Source organism: Carassius carassius, chromosome 19 (genome assembly GCF_963082965.1).
Source record: "Carassius carassius chromosome 19, fCarCar2.1, whole genome shotgun sequence".
Taxonomy (NCBI): Eukaryota; Metazoa; Chordata; class Actinopteri; order Cypriniformes; family Cyprinidae; genus Carassius; species Carassius carassius.
The window spans coordinates 33,497,131-33,517,829 of NC_081773.1; the positions used below are offsets into that span (position 1 = coordinate 33,497,131).

The window sequence follows — 20,699 nt, forward strand, 5'->3', positions numbered from 1 at the left end:
TAGAGGGAGAGAGTGGACATTTTTCACAGTTTTCTTTCTTTACCCAAAGTGGCTGAATAGGGAATTGCATGTCCAAAAATAACATTATTTTTGTAATAACTTTCTTCGGCAGGAAGATATAGAGATGAAACCAGTATCACTCAATAGAGGGAGAGAGTGGACATTTTTCACATCCTTTCATTTTACCCCAAGTGGCTGATTAGTGAATTGCATGTCCAAAATTAACCTTTTTTTTTGTAATAACATTCTTAAGCAGGGAGACAGAGACATGAAACCAGTGTCAATCTATAGAGGGGGACAGTGGACATTTTTCACAACCTTTCTTTTTAACCCTACTGGTATAAAAGAGAATTGTATGTCCAAAATTAACATTCTCTTTGTAATAACGTTCTACAGCAGGGACACAGAGACATGAAACCACTGTCAATCTATATAGAGAGAGAATGGATATTTTTTTGTATGACTCGTGCGTTATATTCTGAGGCTTCACAATGGAGTTCAGATGTCCTGAAGAATTATTTTTGTAGTAACTTTCTACAGCAGGAAGATTTTCATTTTAACCTTTCAGTGGCTGGTTAGAGATTTGCATGTTCAAAATAAAAATAAAAATTATTTGCTTGTGTTCATGTGAAGAAAGAAAGTCATAAAAATCTGGGATGACAGAGGTCAGTAAATGGTGATAGAATTTTCATTTATGGGTGAACTATCCCTTTGAAGATGTCAGGGCGTGGTAGAAGTCGGGGGGGGGAGAAGGGGGGAAGTCGTGGCCTAATGGTTAGAGAGTCGGACTCCCAATCGAAAGGTTGTGGGTTTGAGTCCCGGGCCGGCAGGAATTGTGGGTGGGGGGAGTGCATGTACAGTTCTCTCTCCACCTTCAATACCACGACTTAGGTGCCCTTGAGCAAGGCATCAAACCCCCAACTGCTCCCCGGGCGCCGCAGCATAAATGGCTGCCCACTGCTCCGGGTGTGTGCTCACTGTGTGTGTGTGTGTTCACTGCTCTGTGTGTGTGCACTTCGGATGGGTTAAATGCAGAGCACAAATTCCGAGTATGGGTCACCATACTTGGCTGAATGTCACTTCACTTCACTTCACTTCACTTAGAAACGGAGCAGTGGAAAGAACAGGGTCTGGGTCCAAGTGCAGGGACGAAATTACTTTTTAATAAATGAGAACTAAAAGGCCAACAAGGCAAAACAAAACAGAAACAAATCACGGAGACAAGAGCAGACGCAGCCAAGATGCAAAAACACGAGTATCCAGGAACACTTACAAATCACAATTTAAATTACACAATTAATACAGCCTGACAGAGTGGTGTGAGAGTGGAGAATATATAGTCATTGACAATGGGCACCAGGTGTGTGTGTAAGTGTGTGAGTGGATGAAACAGCTGTGCAGAGTGAAGGTAATGAGTCCGGGAGCAATTGAGAAACACAGGTGGAGCAACTAAACAATAATGAGGTAACAAGATGGGTGGGGTCAAAAAAAGACAGGAGAGAGCACATGGCACCAAACAAACACAACACTCACAGAAAACAGTGACAGAAAGACACAAGACTGTGAAAGAAGAGCAAGATGTGATAGAGAGACTAGAAATATATTCCAAACAGAAAACAAGAATGTGTTCAATTAATGAGGAGAGTCATAGAATTAATACATACAAAATTTTTAAAGTCCACTTTATTTGTGTTGTCTATTCAGCGTCACTGTCTAAAAGGACAATTAATCTTTACAATTTTTATTTTGGGCATTTATACAGTAGTTTTTCCTAGCAAATATTGATAAATTGTTATTTGTGACTAATTAGATTAATGAGAAAAAAATCCCACAAAAATATTCATAGTATTTAAATTCTCATCACAGATTTTATTTGCACTATTTTGTGCATTCAGTTTATCATAGCTAATGGCTCTATCAAAACAGAACAAATAAGGAATAAACTTTTTTTGTGGGGGAAACGCAACTTTGCTACCTCAATATGCTCCCTCAGATTTGATGGTGAACTTTTGAAGCCAGACATTTACCTGACAAAAGTAATAATTAAAGTAGAAATGTGTGTGTTTGATGCATGAAAACAATGATTATTAGTTCCCGCGTCAGGCACACACATTTGACTTTGTTTACCATATTTAATGTGCATAAGATAAAATAAAAATATAATGTACTTTTCAAGATTAAATAAAATTGTAAGCAGTAAAAAGCACTGTTTTTTTCCACAGAAATGTAAACAAGTAAAAGTACAAGTAGTCAGTTTAAAATGTATTTGAGTAAAGTACAAATCCCTCAAAATAATCCTTAAGTACAGTAATCAAGTAAAATGACTCAAGTATTTTACACCTCTGTTAATATGTGCTTACTACTAATAAATGGCTAATATTCTATAAATATGCATACTTATAAGCAACTGGTTAATAGACCCTGAAATATAGTGTTACTAAATATTTTAATTAATTACATGTATTTAATTTGCATGAGTGAATAGTTATTTTATTTTATTGTGGTTTGGTTACTACATATTACTAATAAAGTGTTTTCACTTGAAACATGGTGATGGTAGTTCTTAAGATCTTAAACTTTTAAAGAACCTTATATTTTGTAGTTTCACACTGAAGCTAGGTTGTAGAAAAAGGTGCACATAGGAGAAGATTCAGAAGGTATTTATTCCACATGACATAGGAAAAGGGTATCCACAGATAGCAGTCATGAGGTCAAAAACATTACCCGACAAAGTCAAACTAAAAGGACAAGAACGTAACTAGACAGAACAAATGAAATAATTAGCAACACCACAGGTGAACTTATGTAATCAAAATGTGAGACAAAATATAGGTCAAATGACAAAGTATGAAAGACAGACTAAGTCCAAACTAACAAATTGTGATAAGTAGAGTTAAGAGTTCATTATGCTTACAAAAACATAAAGGATAGACATAAACCATACACTGTTGACACAATGACAGGAGTTTTGTGTAAATATACAAAGTATATGCCAGGTGCATGTGGATGGGATAAACTCCACAAATTCCAAGTATTTGTTATTATTATACTTCACCATCATGTTGCTTTACTTCACTTCACTACATATAGCACAATCCTTGTCAACAATGTATGGTTTTATGTCTATGCAATTACAAATAAAGGTACCTGAAAAAAAATGTTATGAGACAACATTAAAATACATCTTTCTGATTCAGTGGATAGAACATGCTATCCACTTATAAAGAACACTGTTATATGTACCTATTTTATATTTATGATGGTATTTAGATGGTAGAATCAGAATTTGGCGTAAACAGAATGAGAACATGGATCCATCTTGCCTTGTTACCACTGTGCAGGCTGGTGGTGTTGGTGTAATGGTGTGGGGGATGTTTTCTTGGCACACTTTAGGCCCCTAAGTGCCAATTGGGCATCGTTTAAATGCCACGACCTACCTGAGCATTGTTTCTGACCATGTCCATCCCTTTATGACCACCATGTACCCATCCTCTGCTGGTTACTTCCAGCAGGATAATGCACCATGTTACAAAGCTCGAATCATTTCAAATTGGTTTCTTGAACATGACAATGAGTTCACTGTACTAAAATGGCCCCAAAGTCACCAGATCTCAACCCAATAGAGCATCTTTGGGATGTGGTGGAACGGGAGCTTCGTGCCCTGTATGTGCATCCCACAAATCTCTAAGATGCTATCCTATCAATATGGGCCAACGTTTCTAAAGAATGCTTTCAGCACCTTATTGAATCAATGCAACATAGAATTAAGGCAGTTCTGAAGGCGAAAGGGGGTCAAACACAGTATTGGTATGGTGTTCCTAATAATCCTTCAGGTTAGTGTATGTCTGTCTGTCTATCTGTTTGTCGATACACTGGTCGGTCTGTCTGTCTGTCTGACCAAATGGTTAAAATAAAACTTTGATTTGTGATATTGTATTTTCAGTATTTCACCCCAAACAGCATTGCTCCCTGTGTGGAAAAGAGTGTCCAGTTGGAAGCATGGCTCCTTCATTGAGAAATTAGTAATTAGTGAAGTGACATGACATTCAGCCCATACTCAGAATTTGTGCTCTGCATTTAACCCATCCAAAGTGCACACACACACACCATGAACACACACCGGAGCAGTGGGCAGCCATTTATGCTGCAGCGCCCGGGGAGCAGTTGGGACTAGGCCACAACTTCCCCATGAAGATGAGGTATTATACAATCTGTAGAGCTGAAATGTTAAATTATTTCAACTAAATAGATAATTATTATGCCGATAATTAGTATGCAGTTAATACAGAAATGACTTTACATCAAATATTAAGTAGTATTTTGTATTAGGTCAATACAGATCAAAAGGTTTTATTATTTTTACTGTTTGTTCATTTGTCTATATTTCAATTTGATGATTTTAAGCTGAAATTACAATTAATATCTTAATAATGGAGTAATAAAAGAATGAATTACAGTTTATTTTTAACTTAATATGTTGTCACGCTGTCTGGTCTCTGTTTCCCTGAGTCTCCACTAGTGTTCTCACTTCCCCATAGGCACCTCACCGCAGGCACTACAATTCCCACAAAGCCTTGTCCCTTCATCACAGTAATTGCACTCCTGTTAATTGCACTCAGGTGTCTTCGCTTGATAGTCATTACCCTGCCTATATTAACCGGTCTGTTTCTGTTTGTTTTCATGGAGTCCTTTCTTTCCGTCACCCAGTTTCCTCGCCTTCCGAGTTTCAAGTTCTATTCCTGTTCCTATTCCTGTTTGTTTGTTTGTTTGGATAGATTTTTGGTTTTGACCCCTGCTTTTTGGATTCTGAATTTGGATTACCCATTAAACTCACAGTGCGTTTGGATCTCTCGTCTCCTGTGTTTCCCTGGGTTCCCGAACGTAACATATGTTCAATATAATTAAAAATTAAGTTTACTTGTGACAATTTTTATTTCCACTAGATTCAGAGCAGCAACTGTAAAAAATGGTACCACTCTGTCTGTCTCGGAATGAATTAAAAAGAGGTACAAAAATGGAAGACGAGAAAGTGATTGTGTTTTTTCTATAAGTAAAAAGTACTTTACAAGTGTAGGTGTTAAAATATATTGTTTACTCTTGAATGTTTTGTTGTTGTTGTTTTTGTTTTGATCAGCTCCTTATAAATGTTAAAATCAGTAAATTTTAAAATCAGTATACATTTTTGATCAGTGTATAAATACCAGTTCAGTCAAAAAGGCTATTGTCCTGTTGGCTGTTGTCTTTTCAAATTAGTTTACAGTATTAACAGGATCATTCTGCATTACATAAATTTCGTAATTTTCATGATGTAAATAAGGTACAATTTGTAAATGCAACTCCCTTGTGCAACAGTAAGGATTAAATGTGAGGTTGTGTAAGTTGATCACTGTCCACCTCTATTAACTGACACTGCTTTTACATCTCCCTGGTGGAAAATGCCATTACTAAATTAAAGTACAAAATGCTTCAAGCTGCAATGACGAGCCCAAGTCACTAGTGCAACCACCATCCTCTAGTGTCATTGGGAAAGAGGTGTGCATGCATTGATATTAACCGTTTGGCAGTCTGGTTTACAGCAGGTTACAGGGTTACAGCAATGAAATGGTTAAACACCATGCACACAGACAACAAAATATAAACCTTTAATAATGGTTTACAATAAGGTTTAAAGGAACACTCCCCTTTTTTGGAAATATGCTCATTCTCCAACTCCCCCAGAGTTAATAAGTTGAGTTTTACTGCAGTGATATCACTGCGACTGCTGCGCTCATGTTATGGCTGCACCGTTCCTTGATTATTACACCGGAATGAGTATAGTTTTTAATCATATCGGCCTAGAAAATCACAACTTGACATTTTCCACCGGTCTTAGTACACAATATAACTACAAAAGAGGAAAGTTTTAAATAGGAAAAATATCCATACTCTTTGGTCATTTCTGAATGCCATGCTGCTGGTCTCAAAACCTGAGATCGGCTGAATGGATTCAAAAATGGTATAAACTGGGAGTTTGAGAATGAGCCCATTTCCAAAAAAGTGGAATGTTCCTTTATTTTGTTAACAGTACTTAACTGTGCATGTTAACTTGAACAATATGTTTTATAGTATTAATTCTATAATTACATACTAAAAATACATTATTAACTTTCAGTTGTGTATCTGTTAACATCAGTTAATGTACCGTGGATCAACATGAAGAAAAAAAAATCAAGTAACATTAAAACATTAAAAGATTGATAAATGCTCCAAAAATATATATTGTTCATATTCAGTTAATGTATAGTAATGCATTAAATAGTGTTAACAAATTAGACCTATTTTTAAAATACTACCAAAACTTAGTAATTTTGTAAAAACATTATTTAAATTATTTTAATGATCTAGTAGTGCAGTAATAATACTATACTTACAGTACATACTAACATAATTTATGTATTTGTTGGTCATTGTATCTTCTAGAATCCATCTAGTGAACAACTACAGTATCACAGCCTTCATCTGTCAACTAAAATGTCTGATATGAATATGAGCAGCACAGAATTGGTGCCAAGTAATGTCCCAAAACCAAAAAACAGTTGAAAAATGCATTTAAGTATTCAAACATTAGATATTTACCAAGATCCTTGTGTTATTTATTTAAACCCCCCATAAAATGTAAAATATCAGTAAACTTAAAACTGTATCATAATTATAATTTTTTGGGTACTTTCCAATGGCTGGTGGCTGCCCCGAACCGTAACCTCTAAATTTCATGTTATAAAATAATTTTTAAATGTTAAATAATTTTTTATTTAAAAAACAAATTTTGGATTTTTTAAATAGTGATGTTCGAATATATATACATTAATATATACATTAAATATATACATTAATGTGTCCCTCTCTCTTACATAGCTACATTTTGATTAGATATGTTCCATAAGTTTGAGGCACATGATTTCAAAATCTTAAAATCTGTGTGTAACTTTAATGTTACTGCCAAACACCTGTTTTTCTCCAATTAAGCTCTTTTTTGGTTTTTATTCAATAGCTTTTAGCTTTTATATGTGTTAGACTTTAAATATTGTAAAATGTTAATAGTTATTGATTTACTTCTAAAAACCTTTTAATAAAATAGAAAAAAGAGTAATGTATATATATATATATAAAATAAATAAATAATAATAAATTAATTAATTAATAAAATAAATTTATTATAGATAATGAATAAATAAATACAAATAATGTTGTGTTGCAAAAAAAAAAAAAAAACTACTAAAAGTAAATGAATAAAACTAAATAAAAATTTCTGTCGTAATGTTAAAGTATGTTTTGATCAACCGGTATGTTGAAACAAAACTGTAGAAGAAAAGTCCTTTTTCTTTCCTACCAGTAGAGGTAAAAAGAAAGGTTGTGAAAAATGTCCACTTTGCCCCTCTATTGATTGACACTGGTTTCATGTCTCTGTCTCCCTGTTGTAGAAAGTTATTACAAAAAGAAGGTTAATTTTGGACATGCAGTTCCCTAATCAGCCACTTGGGGTAAAATGAAAGGTTGTGAAAAATGTCCACTCTCTCCCTCTATTGATTGACAGTGGTTTCATGTCTCTGTCTCCCTGTTGTAGAAAGTTATTACAAAAAGAAGGTTAAATTTGGACATGTAATTCCCTTTTCTACCAGTAGGGGTAAAAAGAAAGGTTATGAAAAATGTCCACCCTCTCCTTCTATTGATTGACAGTGGTTTCATGTCTCTGTCTCCTTGCTGTAGAAAGTTATTACAAAAAGAAAGTTACAGTTGGACGTGCAGTTCCCTTTTCTACCGGTAGGGGTAAAAAAAAAGGTTGTGAAAAATGTCCACTGTCCCCCTCTATTGATTCACACTGGTTTCATGTCTCTGTCTCACTGCTATAGAAAGTTATTACAAAAAGGAAGTTAATTTTGGACATGCAATTCCCTTTTCTACCAGTAGGGGCAAAAAGCAAGCTTGTGAAAAATGTCCACTGTCCCCCTTTATTGATTGACACAGATTTCATGTCTCTGTCTCACTGCTGTAGAAAGTTATTACAAAAAGAAGGTTAAATTTGGACATGCAATTCCCTTTTATACCAGTAGGGGTAAAAAGAAAGGTTGTGAAAAAGGTCCACTGTCCCCCTCTATTGATTCACACTGGTTTCATGTCTCTGTCTCACTGCTATAGAAAGGTATTACAAAAAGGAAGTTAATTTTGGACATACGATTCCCTTTTTTACCAGTAGGGGTAAAAAGAAAGGTTGTGAAAAATGTCCACTGTCCTCCTCTATTGGTTGACACTGGTTTCATGTCTCTGTCTCCCTGCTGAAGAAAGTTATTACAAAAAGAAAGTTAATTTTGGACATCCAATTGCCTTTTCTACCAGTAGGGGCAAAAAAGAGGTTGTGAAAAACGTCCACGGTTCCCCACTATTGATTGACACTGTTATCATGTCTATATGCCCTTTAACTAAAAAACTATTACAAAAACACCGCCTACTGAGCTATAGCAAAAAACGAAGAAAGTTTGCACTTTCCCCACGGTCCCTAACTGAGGGCTCTGCTGAGAGCGTTCTCTCCCGGCTTTCTGCATATTGCGACGGCTTGCACGGGGCCGTGCTTATTATATCGAGGGAAAATATAGAAAAAGAAGGCTGTGAAACATGATCAGCTTTGCCCTTTTGGCGGTCACACTGTTTAGATTTTTTTAGGGCAATTCGTTTTGGAGTTATTGGCGTTTACCGCTGAATGTGTCACGAATATCGAAAACAAAACCAACTTAACCGCGCTGTGCATCTGCATCTGAGAACCCCTCACCCTGAACCTCCTGTTCATTTACAGCTTCAGACTCCGGAAGGACTGGAGGACAAACAATTGGCAACATTTATCCATTTATCACCCCACACACTCAAATGTACAGCGTTAATGATTAAAAATCGGTTTAACCTTGCTCCTCTGTGGTTTCAGTCACGTCAGTGTCTCCCTCCTTTTCCGACACAATACCACACACGCTGACCTCCCCAATTATAGCCGCGATTTTGCTGTCCACTGATGTGAGATCAGCTGTACATGGGCCCCCACCAGTTGCAGCCACGCTCTGGCGGTGGGAGGACAGTTTTCTCTTTGCCTCCACCTTGAATGAATGAGAATCTTTATTTCACATATTTTGCATACTGTAAGCACATGTAAATAAAACTTTTTGAAAATCAATATTGCTATTTATATAGGTATATAGCCTAATAAAACACAAATGTAATATGTTGGTAAAAAAAAAATTTGTATACCTTCAGGTCGGACCATTTTTTCTTTAATTCTGCAACTGTCCGTTCTGTCCCACTGACACAATTGACGGCAGAAGCAATACTTTGCCACTCGCACTGCTTCTTTTTATTAGTGACCCCACTGCTGTGGCCACCAAATAACACAGTTTTCCGAGCCTCCACCTCCCCTACAAGTGTTTCAATCTCAGTATCTGAGAAATTACGTTTTTTTCTTCTTTTCTCACCTGTCGCCATTATTAAAATTAGGCTAACAGAAATGCACGTTTTCACTTTCTTGGATTAATTAATTGGCGGGTCGCATGCCAGTTTTCCAGGTATATATGGGATTCCACTCTCATTTACATGCTGATCAGCAATCATGAGGTGATTTGCATTGACTATTTATGGTTAAAAATGGGCGTGTACAGGGCGGGATATGAGGCTGGTTCACGTACGCACATCTGCGGGTGATCTGTGATTTATAAAGGGAACATTGCTTACAGGTGTGCGTACGCACGGTTTTATAAATCGGAATATTTTTTGGCGTACGCCATTTTTGGCTTTTGGGCGCACGTAAACTTTTAGTAAAGATCCTACGCATAGTTTTATAAATGAGACCCCTGATCATTATATGAAATCTGCATCAGGACCAGGTTTCCAGTTGCCTTCAGTCCCATCTCTGTGGTGAACATCATTTCTGTAAGGTTTGAGATATCATCCCTATTCTGTCTTCAGCTCATGATTGGAGAAATCATTCACAGACTAAATGATGCTCTTCATCCAGACATCTGCAGATCCAGCCGTTCCAACACACATTTATCAGTTTATAGCATGCTACAGAATCAGCTATATAACACTCTCAATATTTCCTCCATATTTACCCACAAGGCTTTGCTCAGCCCTGCTGTGATTGATGTGTCCTGTGTCTTGTGTGTGTTGAGAATAGGCAGAAGTAACTCAGGGTTAGGGGTAAGCAGCCAAATCTTAATAAAGCCGTCTTTTTAGGCAAGATCCAGACATGGGTGTCATGAAGGTTAATAGAATGTGACCCTGCATCACAAAAGCTTTCAGATGTTTTTTGTGGGAGTGGGAGGGTTTTTGTGAGCTTTTGGGCTGGAAATTGTGAATCCAATCTGGCAACGCTGGGGGCCAGTTGCATAGCCACCATGTTAAGACTGTGCCTTAAGAGCTAGTTTGACCAACTAGCAGCTGCCAAGGGGAAATCAGTCAATACCAATAAGACCAATCTATGACGATGACGCTGTACAGCACGGTGAGGAAGATCTTCACCTCCGGACTCGGCTCCAGTGATGTCCAGTCTCTCAACACTTCCTCGTTCTCCTCCATGACGCCGGTCGCTCTCTTATTGACTTTAGTGCTGCTTATCTGCACTGTTAATCATCAAACTCACAGAGCACAGAATCACGGCCTTCCACCTGAAGCAGAAAGTGTGTGAATGCTTCATGATGAAGAGCAGAGCGTCTCTGCTCAGTTAGTGTCTGCTTGAGTGATGCATTAGACACGACTCTTCCCTGGCTTGTGTCTGAAGCTCTGCTGTGTGTTAATGACTGAGTTTCTGAGTTTGAGCCCGAGTTACTGCCCTGATCTGATCTGAGCGTTGCTATTTGTGCGGGATCTAATAGACATTTAATGCTATCAGGACTGGCAAGGTTACTTTTCAAATGTATTTCACTACAGATTACAAAATACATGCTTTAAAAAGTAATCAGTAAATTATTTTGTTAATTACTCAGGTTTAGTAACTCAATCTAAATACTTTAGAATACTTTGAAATACTCAAGCTTAATTTGTACCAAAAAGGAACATATTAACTGGATATCTTGTTCTTATGCTTTACCACATCTACCAGCCATAAGATTTGTGTTTTCTTTGCATTTTATTTTTAACAACATCAATTTTCCATATAATTTCTATGAACAACAAAAAAAGTTTGTCATTTAAATCTTGCAATCAATATAAATTAAATTTGAATATAATAAATGGGAATGAATCTTGTTGCTTTCCAAGCTTCAAAACGAATCCAGACATATAATAAAAGTAGCCAAAACACCTGGCACAGTTGTCCAAGTTACACAATAGATTTGTTTAATGAATGGACCAAACTTTAAGTAATGTCGTTATTAATGATGCTTTTGGGAAACACACCTCAGGGGTCGCAAATTTTCCAAATCCCTGGTAGCATTCTTCAGGTTTTGGTAGCCCAAAATGAATTTAACTAGCCCACAAAAAAAAAAAAAAAGACATCGGCTGACAACTTTACTGTGGACAAATCAGCATGATCAGCAAAAACCTGTAGCATATCGGGATGTAACGATTCAATAAACTTACGATGCGATAACATTCATAATACAGATTACACCATACAATTTCTAGAATTTATTTATATATATATATATATATATATATATATATATATATATATATATTTTTTTTTTTACAAAATAAGATTTAAGACAAATTATAAATAAAAATGTGTCCTTTCATTATTAGACAAAAGACAATGCTGCATATTTTGTGAAATTTAAATGTTAAATAATAAAATTAACTTAAATCAAATAAAAACTTATACAACTGAAAGAAATCTCTTCATATAAACAATGGCTCTGTCTGTGCTCTATTTTAAATAAGAGGAAACCATTTGAATTACTAAATATAAAAAATGCTAAATAAATGTTATTTGGATTGTTAAAAAAAATTCAAAAGTAAAAACATAATGCTCCAATTTTACCTTTGTGAATGAGACGCAGATGTCACTCTCTGACAGCAGGTGTCACTACTGCAACAGCAGATATTTAAAGGCTGCTGCCCCTTTAAGAGCGAGTATATAATAATGCACAGGATCATTGTGTGTGTTTGTGTTCATCCAGAAGCAAGGATACGCAAAATACCAGTCAGTTCTGTGTAAGCTCATTGTCTGAAATGCTGCTCTCACCGTGTGCTTTGAATGAGTGTAAGCTCCGAATGAGAATGAATGGTTTAAAACGTTTTGTTGTGCCCAATTTTGACCCCCTGCCAAATTATTACCCCCCTAGTATTGGTAGGTTTAGGAGTAGGTTTGGGGGAGGGGTTAGGATTAGACAACCAGGTAGCGATTTGAATGAGGGGGGTAATAATTTGGCAGGGGGGCAACATTGGGCACAACACCGGCTCCAGTATCGCTAGCAAAACATCCAACAGAGCCACTGACATTATAAAGTAAACTTTGAATCGTTCAGGATAATCTTGATAAAGAGCTGGAACTCTCCTTCCTCTCTACGCGATCGCAGGAGTGGATGGACCCAATATTTCCTCTTTCTTTTTCTCTTTATAAGACGAAAGAGGACAAATTGTTTTTAATATGGACAATAAAGTGACCCGTCCTGATTAAACAATGACATGTAAAGCTAGTTCAGAAACTGGGTCTTCGTTAATCTTTTTATTCTGCGAGTCTCTGGATCAGATCTCAAATCTGAAACGAGTTCTGATGAACCACAAAGCTCATTCACCTTCAGCAAAAAATATAAGAAAGGACTATTTAGTTTTAATGAAAAAAAGCCTAGTTTGGAGATTATGTGGCTGCTCTGGACTGTATTAAAGGACAGCTCACACACTCACGACAGATGAATGACTGTAAGAGTGTTTGGGTATGAGAGGCCACCTAGAGAAGATCTATTAGCAACAACTGCCCGTGCTGGACAAACAGGACTGTCCAGCTAAACCCTCCGGTCAGGATAAGGAGTTAAACCTGTGGTTGAGAGTAAACAGAGGATCTCTGGAACCTTTATTAAAGTGTGTGTGTGTGTGTGTGTGTGTGTGGCTTCTGCTGGTGGAGGAAAGGAAGAAGACCTCTGATCTGAAGCTGCATCTCAAAGACTGAACTATGTAGTACTGAACTGTGGAGATATAAACAGTTTTCAACAATCCAACCTTCTCCATTGATTTTGTTTAACGGGAAGCTGCCTCCTTGTTATTTCTGACTTATAACAAAAAAACAGAACAAGATCTAAAAGCTGCTGTGTAACAAGGTGTACAGTAAACATGCTAAAAAACCCAGAATGTTTTCCCCCGATGTGGGCGTGGTTTTCAGATTATGACTCGTATTGCTCTGTCTGATAAATTATTTCATTTTTTTTTATTAAAATTGGCCTGGGTGGTTAATAACACATTTTCTGTGGTGTGACAAACTCAGAACATATTGCTTTACACAGACTTTAAACACAAACTCACACACAGCTCAAGAGTTTCCTAATGATCTGAGGTCAGTCCAGCATGAGCTCCATCTGCTGTCCAGAGACAGATCTACACTGAGAGATACTCATGTCCACATCATGTTACTGAACAAAAACAGAACAAACTCAGCAAGACTTCCATGTTGGTTTGATCTTTCTATGAAGATGCAGGTGCACCTAAACAATGTGTTAATGTTTTATTGACGATTTAAACCCACTGCTTCAGGTAGAATGACTGACCCCTGAGCAGGTCAGTGATGTTAGACATGGCAGCGCGCTTCACTCTCATGATACTCAACTTTCAAATAACTTTCACATTATTTCTCAATCAAAATTAAAAGTTATATTTGACACATTCACAGCGATATCGTTGACTTGATTGCAAATAAATGCACAGACACTATTTAACTGAACAGAGATGACATCACTGAATCCAATGATGAACTGCCTTTAACTATCATTTTTGCATTATTGACACTGTTTTCCTAATGAATGTTGTTCAGTTGCTTTGACGCAATGTATTTTGTTGCAATGTAAAGCGCTATATAAATAAAGGTGACTTTGACTTGCTTTTCATACATATTTATACACACAGATTGACTGAAGTGTCAGCACTCTTTTCACATCTAACATTTGTTTAGTGTGTGTGTGTGTGTGTGTGTGTGTGTGTGTGTGTGTGTGCTTATGCTTTGATAATAAGCAAAACAATCATGTCATTCTCTGAAACTGAAAGAACAGTCAGCTGGCAGTATGGTGCCCCTGAGGTGTCATGTTCGGTTCACTTAGTTTTGATATGGTCATGATATCATAACTCGTGGGAACGTGATACTATTTTGTGGCCATGAGATAATTTTGTCGAGTTAATGACATCCTTATGTCATGTTGAGGGAACAACATGTTTTTCTTTTGGCCATGAATTTAATGCGTAAACAAACCTGCATTTTTATTCATATTAAACATTTAATTTAATATTTGTATATTATTATCATTATTATTACATTAAAGCAACACTATAACTTCCTCTGTTCAAAATTGAATTAAAATGCCCATTTTGTCAAATATCCTAGTAAACACAGTTTGTTAGACATATCTTAACGTAAACAGTTGAGAAAGAAAAGGCATGTGTATCAGTATATTAAATCCATGCATCGTTCTTAAAGTGAAAGCTAACTAATTATAAATCTAATGCTGAAAAATACAAGTGTTAACTGCTCCTGACTAATTAACCTTTGTAACATCAAACATTATTAATTTGATTTATACAGTGAAGACTGTGCAGTTATTTTACATGTGATTAGCCTTACATTTCTGTAGCATAGCTGGAAATTTATTTTAGACTGAGCTGAAAAACCTGAAAAGCACTGTTTATTGAACTTATATCTTTGTTGTACTCTATTTATTTTCTGCTATTGCTTGTAATGTGGTTATATATAGAAAAGCTTTTTAGCACTAAGCCCATAGTAGCAGCCAAAATATTTTTTTTCAATTGTTTATTTTCTTTATTTTATAAATAAAATGTGTAGGCCTATTTTTTTTTTGTGAATGTCCCAACTGAGGTACAAAATGTAAAAATTTCATATAAATGTTCTTGTTATATATTTTGGGTGAATTTGGGAGTTAATAAAAATGAAGATGTTTGTTTAAAATATATATATAATATCAAAATATTGATATATCGATCAATATACTCCTGTATCGGATCAAATCGTAATCGTATCGTAGATTTTTTTTGCGGTAACTGAAAATATTGTATCGCTGGGTATGAGCATTGATATCATATCTTGACGAACCATCCGATTCACACCCCTAGTGGGTTTAGGGTTGGGGTAGGTGTATGTTGTATGATATCATATGTTTTTAATGGGATGTAGCAAAATCTGTTAGAGTAGCACACATCGTCAGAACATCGGCCCTGTCACCTCACGGGCTCCGTAGGTCTGGTATGTGCGCAGCCACGTGTGTTTGAGCAGCTCGGACCCGCCCACCAGACATTGGGCCCCGCCCACCAGACATTGGGCCCCGCCCACCAGCCGCTCCGCCCCCGTGTGACGCTCGCGGCCGCTCTAGGGTGCGCGCTTGAATGCGGAAGTGGACAATCGCTTCCTTTGGCGCTTCCGGGTTCCGCCTCGCGCACAAACGGACTGACTGATCGCTCGCACCGGAGCTCTCCGGAACGCATTTGAGATGGCCGCTCGGTTACCGGCATGCGTCGTGGATTGTGGCACAGGGTGAGTACTTCACGCGATCCGCCTCTTCACGGGAAAACCGGCGCGATATACGCGCGAGCTCCTGCAGAGACCCGTCCTCGCGCTGAACGCTCGTCCTCCGTCTGTAAATTGTCTGTTAAGCGTCTGTCCGCTGCTGCTCCGGTAATGTCATCTTGGTCTCTCTGCGCGGACCTGAGCGGCGACGCTCCTGCAATCTGACGCGCGACGGTGAGCTCCCAGGAGCGCGCAGCTTCGAAACGCGCCGATTTAACGCTCATATAACATCTGATGTGCAGCAGATCGTGTTACATTATTAAATTAATGGCGAAAATGAAAAACTAAAAGAGTTTGAAGAGCTGGGAAATGATTGAATCCGTTGTCTTCACTTCTGCGCATGCGCACATCTGCTTCCTCTTCCTCCACTTCCGTATTCTCGCTGAGGCCTTATATGGGCAAACAGAGAAAAACACCAAACCTTTTAAGATGCATTAACTGGGTTAAAATATGATTCTGTTCACTGACGAAGAGTAAACCGATTTAAACTGTGAAAAGAAACCCCGATATGTGTCATTTTATAACCGCAGTATGTTTTATTGTCAGTCGTTTGTTCTGTTTTGATTCGTTCAGATGTGATTGAACTAAACTGATCTGAACTGAACAGAGTGCGAGGAATCAGTCCTGTAGAGACATGAACACATCCACTGCACTCGATCTGTGTGTGTGTGTGTGTGTGTGTGTGTGTGTGTCAGAGTGTGTGTGTGTCTCTCGCTCTCTCTCTGTGTGTGTGTGTGTGTGTGTGTGTCAGAGTGTGTGTGTGTCTCTCGCTCTCTCTCTGTGTGTGTGTGTGTGTGTGTGTGTGTGTGTGTGTGTGTGTCTCTCGCTCTTTCTCTGTGTGTGTGTGTGTCAGTGTGTTTCTGTCTCTCGCTCTCTGTGTGTGTGTGTGTGTGTGTGTCTGAGTGTGTTTCTGTCTCTCGCTCTCTGTGTGTGTGTGTGTGTGTGTGTCTGAGTGTGTGTGTCTCTCGCTCTCTCTCTCTGTGTGTGTGTGTGTGTGTGTGTGTCAGAGTGTGTGTGTGTCTCTCGCTCTCTCTCTCTGTGTGTGTGTGTGTGTGTGTGTGTCAGTGTGTTTCTGTCTCTCGCTCTCTGTGTGTGTGTGTGTGTCAGTGTGTCTCTCGCTCTCTCTCTCTCTGTGTGTGTGTGTGTGTGTGTGTGTGTGTGTGTCTCTCGCTCTTTCTCTGTGTGTGTGTGTGTGTGTGTGTGTCAGTGTGTTTCTGTCTCTCGCTCTCTGTGTGTGTGTGTGTCTCTCGCTCTCTCTCTCTGTGTGTGTGTGTGTGTGTGTGTCAGAGTGTGTGTGTGTCTCTCGCTCTCTCTCTCTGTGTGTGTGTGTGTGTGTCAGTGTGTTTCTGTCTCTCGCTCTCTGTGTGTGTGTGTGTGTCAGTGTGTCTCTCGCTCTCTCTCTCTCTGTGTGTGTGTGTGTGTGTGTGTGTGTGTGTGTGTGTGTGTGTGTGTGTGTGTGTGTGTGTGTGTGTGTGTGTGTGTGTATGTCCGACCCTGTATGTGCGCTAAATATAACTCCTTCCGTTTAGAGACTCAAATAAATACTTCTCCAATGCAAAGGTTCATATGTCTGCTTCTAGTGATGTAATCATCTCTCTGAGTGTGTGATATTAAAGAAATTATCTAGTGTTTGATTTCTGATCCCTTATCATGAAGAAGCCAGTAATAATCAGCTGATGTACATCACAGTAATCCGTGTGTGTGTGTGTGTGTTCCAGGTACACTAAACTGGGATATGCAGGAAACACGGAGCCGCAGTTCATCATTCCCTCATGTGAGTGTGAGAGTTTTTAACTGAAATGCACAATTAATTGTAAAAATAATAATTATGTATTCAGTTTCAGTCTATTGTTGTGTCAGCTGATTGTATTCACTGTAAGCATCATATATAAGTGATCAGAATCATCTTCCAGATATTAAACCCTCATCTGCTGTGTCCACTCGTCAGTGTATCAGAGTTCACTTCCTCTCTTCTGATCATCTCTCACTTCCCATCATGCCTTTCTCCTGCAGGTATCGCCATCAAAGAGTCGGCGAAGGTGGGCGATCAGGCCCAGAGGAGGATGATGAAGGGCGTGGATGACCTGGACTTCTTCATCGGAGACGAAGCCATCGATAAACCCAACTACGCCACTAAAGTGAGTGTGTGTGTGTGTGTGTGTGTGTGTGTGTGTGTGTGTCACTGCAGATCTCATGGTTAGGGTGATCAATGATAATGTGTGTGAGAAATATCACACAAGCGTCTTGATTAACTTTATAAAACCACATCCCCTTTACAATAAGATGTATTTTATGTAAAACTTATCATGCAAGTGAATTGTTAAAATTCTCTAAATTACTTATGATAATTCACAAACTCAATAACGGATATTGGCCAATCAGAACTCGGTTCTGTAACAAGCTGCTCACAAACAGAAGCAAGTTTTCATCATTTTTCACGAAAAATATTTCAAGTGCAACTTTTGAAATTCTTTAAAAAGACGACAACAGAAAAGGAGATTTTTCCTTGATTATGATTTAAAGACATTCCCTGCCATTGTTATTGTGCTGTATGTGTGAGGGATTGAGATACTGCGTCACAGAACACATCTGGAGTCCAGAAGCATTCACTGCGCGGTGAAGCCTGGTAGAATACAGTGCCTTTAGAGTTCAAGCAATGAAAGAAAACAAATACCCATGTGTGAGATTTTACATTTTTATATTCTTTGCACAATGTACTTTTCTGAATGTCTTCTATTGCTGCGCGAGCACGAATGTGCTGTTAATTTGAACAGTTTCGTTCCTTGAATGAATCAGACTTTGAATGAATCGAGTGAACCAGTGATTCAACCATCCATTCAGATGGACTCACTCGTTTCTTTTCTAATTGAATCAGCAGGAAATAATTGATTCATTTCAATGATTCAATAACTAATTTATTAAAACACGGACTTGCTGCCACCTACTGGCGGTTTCATTATCATCATCATCATCATCATCATCATCATCATCATCCATGTCCGGCTTAAACCAGGCGACATTTAGCAAAATATTGACCAAAATTCCTCCTTTTCAGGCACCAGAAGCAAAAAAGCTTATAAATAATAGTTTATTTAATAAGGTAAATTATGTGTATGTGTGTGTGTGTGTGTGTGTGTGTGTATATATATATATATATATAATTGGCATTATAGAATGAACTGTATATAATCAATTTATTCCATTGAATCTATTAAACACTGTGCTACCAACCACTCTCTTGCATTTCCTTCAAACAATAATCCGATTTAATATAAAAACTGCCATTGGGACAAATTATTTCTTCTGGCCAGAGGAATTTAAGCCTATGATCTTTAAAAAGGTTGCAAATTAAAAATGTTTCTTTCCATAAATGAAATAAAACCTGAAGTAAATGTTGTTTGTAGCCAGAAATCTTATTTACTTGATTAATTATTCGTGAGTTTGTTCTTCTGTTAAACTGTTATTACGGTTATATTGCCGTACAATGAGACCGTATTATAAGTGAGATTGCTCTCAATCTTGTCCTGTATACTTCAGTTATGTGTGCGAACGCTACAGCTCCTCAGATTCCTGAGAAGACCAAGGTGCTGTCTTGTGTTTTTCTGCATTATTGACACACTATTTTCCCATTTAATATTGTAAAGCTGCTTTGACACAATCAGTATTGTTAAAAACACTACATAAATAATACTGTAATAAAAATACATTTAATTTAATAAATAAAGGTGACTTGACAGACTCTACATTACTTTCAAAGTTGAGTTCATCGTCAATAATTGTTCCTAAATATTTCAAATGTAGCACTGAATCAGTGTCTCATCAGTGGATGCTCTGCAGTGAATGGGTGCCGTCAGACACTGATGCAGTGCTACATTTCTACAAACCTGATGAAGAAACAAACTCCTCCTGATCTCTGATGAACTGAGGGTGAACACATTTACAGCACATTTCCATTTCTGGGTGAACTATTCCTTTATTCAGTCTGGCTCTCTCTGATTACCTGCGGTCCGTGATGATGAAGGGTTCCTGCTCAAGCTTCATCATCATCAGATGTCATCTCCGTGATCTCTGAGCGTGTGTGTCTCCGCAGTGGCCCATCCGGCACGGGATCGTGGAGGACTGGGATCTGATGGAGAGGTTTATGGAGCAGGTGATCTTCAAGTATCTGAGAGCCGAACCTGAGGACCATTACTTCCTGCTGGTGAGGAAACCTTCATCACTTCTCCTCTTCATTGCGATTGTGTTAAACGTCTCTTCTTCAGCTGAGACCTGAACTACTGCGTTGAGATTATACTGCGCTCTACGCATCACTTCCTGTGTGATGTACATTTGTTTCTCTGCTGCAGACCGAACCTCCTCTAAACACTCCAGAGAACCGCGAGTACACGGCCGAGATCATGTTTGAGTCCTTTAACGTGCCGGGGCTGTACATCGCTGTGCAGGTACACACACACACACACACACACACACACACACGCTCTCAGTGCTGATGCGTTTGGCTGATCTGTGTGTGTTTGTCAGGCTGTTCTGGCTCTGGCAGCATCATGGACGTCTCGACAGGTCGGGGAGAGAACCCTCACAGGATCCGTCATCGACAGCGGAGACGGAGTTACTCACGTCATTCCAGTGGTACAATACACACACTAACACACACACTCACACACACACTCACACACACACTCACGCAGACTCACACACACACTCACACACACACACACACAGACACACACTCACACTCACTCACTCACGCAGACGCACACACACACACACACACACACACACACACACTCACGCAGACGCACACACACTCACTCACGCAGACGCACACACACTCACACACACTCACACACTCACTCACTCACTCACTCACTCACTCTCTCACTCTCACTCACACACACTCACACACACTCACTCACTCTCACTCACTCTCACTCACACACACACTCACTCACTCGCACACACA

General features: G+C 38.4%; 1 protein-coding gene across 1 annotated transcript in view; it reads left to right on the forward strand.

Annotated features, from left to right (window-relative positions):
* The first annotated feature begins 15,547 nt into the window (after positions 1-15,547).
* The window catches only part of LOC132095615 (actin-related protein 3-like), a 21,583-nt gene continuing 16,431 nt past the window's right edge, over positions 15,548-20,699 (forward strand). The window contains exons 1-6 of the mRNA XM_059500757.1: positions 15,548-15,703; positions 17,455-17,510; positions 17,750-17,874; positions 19,827-19,937; positions 20,083-20,178; positions 20,258-20,365. Of these exons, the coding sequence (XP_059356740.1) occupies positions 15,660-15,703; positions 17,455-17,510; positions 17,750-17,874; positions 19,827-19,937; positions 20,083-20,178; positions 20,258-20,365 (540 nt within the window). The 5' untranslated portion in view covers positions 15,548-15,659. The remainder of the gene's footprint in view (positions 15,704-17,454; positions 17,511-17,749; positions 17,875-19,826; positions 19,938-20,082; positions 20,179-20,257; positions 20,366-20,699) is intronic.